Source organism: Myotis lucifugus, unplaced genomic scaffold, assembly GCF_000147115.1.
Source record: "Myotis lucifugus unplaced genomic scaffold, Myoluc2.0 scaffold_233, whole genome shotgun sequence".
Lineage (NCBI taxonomy): Eukaryota > Metazoa > Chordata > Mammalia > Chiroptera > Vespertilionidae > Myotis > Myotis lucifugus.
The window spans coordinates 1,675,434-1,680,643 of NW_005871281.1; the positions used below are offsets into that span (position 1 = coordinate 1,675,434).

The 5,210-nt window shown below is 48.4% G+C and overlaps 1 protein-coding gene across 1 annotated transcript in view; it reads right to left on the reverse strand.

The window, feature by feature from the left end:
• The window catches only part of NRG3 (neuregulin 3), a 1,013,555-nt gene extending 1,011,156 nt beyond the window's left edge, over window positions 1–2,399 (reverse strand). The window contains exon 1 of the mRNA XM_023762111.1: window positions 2,322–2,399. Within this exon, the coding sequence (XP_023617879.1) occupies window positions 2,322–2,399 (78 nt within the window). The remainder of the gene's footprint in view (window positions 1–2,321) is intronic.
• Between the last annotated feature and the right edge of the window lie 2,811 nt (window positions 2,400–5,210).

Consider the following 5,210-nt stretch of genomic DNA (forward strand, 5'->3'; position numbering starts at 1 on the left):
GGTTGCTGACTCGACACCACTCCCGGCGCTGCTGCCCGGGCGCGCGGAGAGAGGAAGCGGGAAACCGCGTCGGGAATCCCGGGCGACGTGGAGCCGGACGGACGCAGCGGCTCTGGTTGCGGGGCGGGTGCAGTGAGCCCAGCCGCCGCGGACGGGCTGGGCTTCTGGCAGAGTAGCACCTCCCACCCACACCTGATGAGGTTTTCTTAATGCGCCCAAGATGAATAAACGATCCGAGCACCCCCTTACACACACACACATACACACACACACACGCACACACCTCCCTGGAAGTGCGTGCAAAAGCAGTTCCTGGCCGATGGGGAGGCCGCCTCCTGCGGCTGCTTTGGGGTCTAGGCTGACGCTGCGGGGCAGGGGAGCCAGGCGTGTGTGCGAGGGCGGGAGTCTGTGGACCTGAGGAGCCACCTGCCCTTGGAGTTCCTGAAAGACATGCTGGTGAAGCAGGGGACCTTGTGCCATTGGACCCGGCAGACACCCCCAAGCCGATTCATGATCACTTACCTTTTTAAAAAGTACTGCCTTTAAATGGAGATGTAGGCAAAGACACACATGTCACCAGGCAACTGACTGACTAAAAGGTAAAATTTAAAACGATTCGGGCTGGTGTCCCAAATGATGTTGCTGACTTCTTCCCTGGGGAAGAGAGGCACCTGTGTCCCTCTAGCTCAGGTGCAGTATGGGAGCTGCCTGGGGGGCAGGGAGAGGAAGCAAAGAGTGAAGAGTCGGCCTCAGCATGGCTCATGCTGATGGAACAAAACCTCAATTCTTACCTCTCCCCAGATTTCCTGGTGGAAAGTGGAAACCTGAAGGATGTTTGTATTTACAATTTCCAAGACTGAGGCTGCGGAATGCGCCTCCTAAGATGCCTCCCTGGCCCTGTGTAATTGGTGCGGATGGTGGCCCCAGCCTTCTCTTGACCGGCAGCAGTCCCCACAGAGATGAAGTTTTCCAGGGATCCAATTTATTCACAGGTGGAGAGCCTAACGGGACACTGAACAGACTGCAGAAAGCACACGATGACTGAATCGGGAAGCCTCTGGGACTCGGTGCCTACCGAAGTATTTTGCACAGACAGGGGCAATGAATTATTTTGATGGCAGTAAAATGCGGCTGTCACCTCTTTCAGATATAACGCTGAGACTTTCCCCACAGGAAAGCTTTTGATCTTTACTTTGAGGGAACATGCCCTAACCCAGTAGTGCCGAATTAGGATTCCAACAATTGCAATTGAACAAAATACCACAAACCCTTAAGCCTATATCCCTTCAGCTCTCCAAGTAAGAATGGACCCAATCTTTGCCGTCCCTGAGTTCTGGGCAGTTACTGGCCAGGCTTTTCTGTATAGCAAATAAAAGTTAGCTTTCGCACAAAATGTGAAATTATATAGTAGGTGCTGCTGTCAGCTATATGAGACAGAAAATATTACTTCTCCAAGGCACTCCTGGTTCATTATCCCCCACACACACCCATTATTCCTGTGGTCTCTCCCTTCATTCGAGGCTGAAATCCAGTGCAAAAAAGAGGTGCTGTCATGCTGCAGCGGGGCAAATGCCCCCCTGAAACTGCATTCATACAGCATCCCCCCGAGTTGTCTCCATGCTCCCCAGTGCTTCTTCAGCTACCTGTCCAAATCCCCTCCACTTCTCATTTCCACTTCGCTTTAACAACTTATTTGTGGTTCCCTGTTGAGCTCATTTTCTCTCAGATCCCAAGCCACTGCACTTGACTAACCATTAGCTGCTCTCACAGTGAACACCATCACCAGAGGGAAAGAAACAGGAAGAGCCCACTGCACTGGGGAGCAGGTTGTATTAACCATCCAAGGAAGTTTGGCTGGTGCAGCTCTCACTAATTTGCAGTTTTACTGTGAGGCTACCCGGTAGCAGGTGGCAAGCACTGGAACTAGAATTGGGGGTGGGGTGGGGGTGTCAAAGCTGAGGTCAAGGACAAATGGTGGGTGCTCTTGCTGCCAATGAGCAGCCAGCTGGTCAGCCCCATGGTCAGGAGGAGTCACAGACTAGAGCCTCACAGCTCTCAGAAGCAGAAAGCTGGAGAAAGCTTTACACTCAAAGTCTGAAGACAGGGATTCAAGTTAGAGCTCTGTCCTTTATAAGCAATAAAGTCACTCTGGGACTGTCTTCTCACCTGTGAAATGATACTATAATGCCTACATTCTACATAATTATATGAAACTGTATTACTACGTGTGCTGTTCACCTATGACACCTTTTAAGCATCATTATCAGATACCTCCCTATAGAGATTAGTGTGGCTTTTTCTGACAAATGGGCATGACATACCTTAGCCTCTCCAGTGCTCCCTATTTGCTTGAATATAATTACCTTCTGGATGTCTCCTGTGTGATACACTAACACCATGGTCGGCAAACTGCGGCTCGTGAGCCACATGCGGCTCTTTGGCCCCTTGAGTGTGGCTCTTCCACAAAATACCACGTGTGGGCGCGCACGTACAGTGCGATTGAAACTTCGTGGCCCATGCGCAGAAGTCAGTATTTTGTGGAAGAGCCACACTCAAGAGGCCAAAGAGCCGCATGTGACTCGCGAGCCACAGTTTGCCGACCACTGCACTAACACATTAAACCCAAAGCTTCTCATTGCTTATAGTTTTCCCACAAACCAGCATTCCTATTGAACTCCAGCTTTTCCCTGCAATGGCACCCATATCCCCAGCTGGGAGCCTCAGCTCAGTGCCATCTCTGACTCCTCACCCCAAGGTCAATTAACAATACAATGGGACTGTCCTGAGTTCCCTCCACTGTAAGTTCTTTGGCGCAGCTCCATCTTTAGAACCACAAGGCTGGAAGTCGGCTAGAATTCAGCTGGAAGACCTCTAACGTGTCATCCCAAAACAGTCCCAGCCAACAGTCCCCAGGGTTCATCGAGCTCCAGAGAAGACCCATTCCCTGGAGAAGGCCACTCGGCCTGTTGATAGTACACATGATTAGAAAGGTCTTTGCGTTGAGCCAGAAATCTACCTTCTCATACTTTCTCCCTTTCTTCTTATTCCATTAGTGATAGAAACCATTCTTGAACTAGCTGCCAGGCATGGAGGATACAACAGAAAACAAAACCAAGTTCCCTACCCTCATGAAATGTATATTTTAGTGAGAGAGATGGACCATGAAAGACAGATAAATTATATAGCCTATCAGACAATGAGAATTGCTGTTTGGGACCACAAAGACCATGCCTGAAGAGACCACAGGACATCCCTTCAATCCCAGTATCTCCGCTCTATTTTCCAGCCCATAGGCCAGTGATGGCGAACCTATGACACGCGTGTCAGAGGTGACACGCGAACTCATTTTTTTGGTTGATTTTTCTTTGTTAAATGGCATTTAAATATATAAAATAAATATCAAAAATATAAATCTTTGTTTTACTATGGTTGCAAATATCAAAAAATTTCTATATGTGACACGGCACCAGAGTTAAGTTAGGGTTTTTCAAAATGCTGACACACGGAGCTCAAAAGGTTCGCTGTCACTGCCCTAGGCCATGAGAACTAGACACCCCAGGGAGGACCAGGGTGCTCTTTGATTAGCCGTGGGTTTGTTCCCTCAATAAATGTAGTTACTACAGAAGCCAGCCTGGCCTGCAGAACCATTCTTCCTAACATCCACTGGACCTGTGTGTAGGCGTTATGATATTTCAAAACATTTCCCCCAGTAAACACTTTACAAAGTGTTAATGAGGTGAACCTTCTTCTCATGACTGTAGAGTCTTCATTCTCTTTTCGTTGATCCCACTACTGATGTTATAAGGGTACATGCACATTTAGTGGTGAGTCCTGGTGGCCTTTTTATAAAGAGGAGCGGACTGTTTTCCTCATGGGTCTCACAGTAACCTTGTTTATTTCTTGTGGGCGTTTGATTCCTTTATAGGACCCACCTACCATGTCCTGAGCAAGTCCCTAGGTGCACCCGTCTGTTCCCATCTTGACTCCAAGGATCTGTGCACTCTATGCCAACGTCACAAATAGAACAAACACTAAAATTCAAAAATTCTCCGGAGCCCAGAGCACAAAGTGGAAAGGTGAAGAATTCCAGTTGTAATGATACACCACTCAAAAAGATGATTGTAACAATACTCAGGCTTAAAGTGTTGGGAATGGCACCGGATGGCACCATCATAGCGTAGGAAATGCTGAATGCTGTGTGACATGATGTTAAGTTGGAAGTTTTGAATGAGACACTGAGGTGAAACAGATGTGAAATTTCAGTGGAGTTGCCAGAATACCAAAGTTTGGGTTAGCTAAGAACTGGGCAGGTGGCACACACCTCAGAGATGGAGGGAGGATTTTTGTGAAGAGGATTTCTGTGACAGGAGATGTGCTCTGAGTTCAGAGGGGAGGAGCACAGGGACAAGGCTCACACCACTGCAATGAGTGGGGCCTCAAAAGAGTGTCCTGGGGAGCTCAATAGGGGGCCCCTGGGCTTGGCGGGGCATCACTAGTTGGGATAGACACCCAACCTCAGGAATCACCAATCAAGGAGATGGCAAAAGTGAATTGTGCCAACAGAGGGCATTTTAAGCATCAGACATGCCAAGAAGGCCGGAAGCCATCCCACAGCAATAAGAGCCCAGTTAGAGCGCAGGCCAGTGCAGAGGAGAAGGGAAATAGACCATGAGCTGGACACGGTGCTGAGGATCTGAGGGCAGAGTGAGATATCTGTTACTTTCTTTTTTCTTTTACAAATTGAATTCAAACTGCCCGTACTTTAGGGTACCAATGTGAGGGCTTTATTCTTGGCTCTCGAAGTTTCTGTTAGTGTTTGTCTTATCTCATTTTTTGTTTCTTTGTCAATAATTTTGCCTCTTGATTCCTGGTATCTTTCCCAAACATTGGCAGATACAATTTGCTTAGATCACTTCACTGTAAACTCTATTCTTTTGACAAAAAAATTAGTGGATCTGAAATTGGACGACTGATAGATGCAAGTTTGTCTTGAAACTTCACTGGTCAAGCAGTAGCAGAGGACCTGGTGCTTTAGAAAGACCCAAGGCCAGCATGGTCACAGGCAAAGTCGTGGGTTCCTGGCCTCTTTCCCTCTGTCCAGACGGCAGGACTCCACCAGGCCGTTCCAGCCTTCTCCCCATTCCCAGGGGGAGTTAAGGAAATGAAGCTGCAAGTGTAGAAGACATGGCATGCAGAGAGCCAGCTCCCTG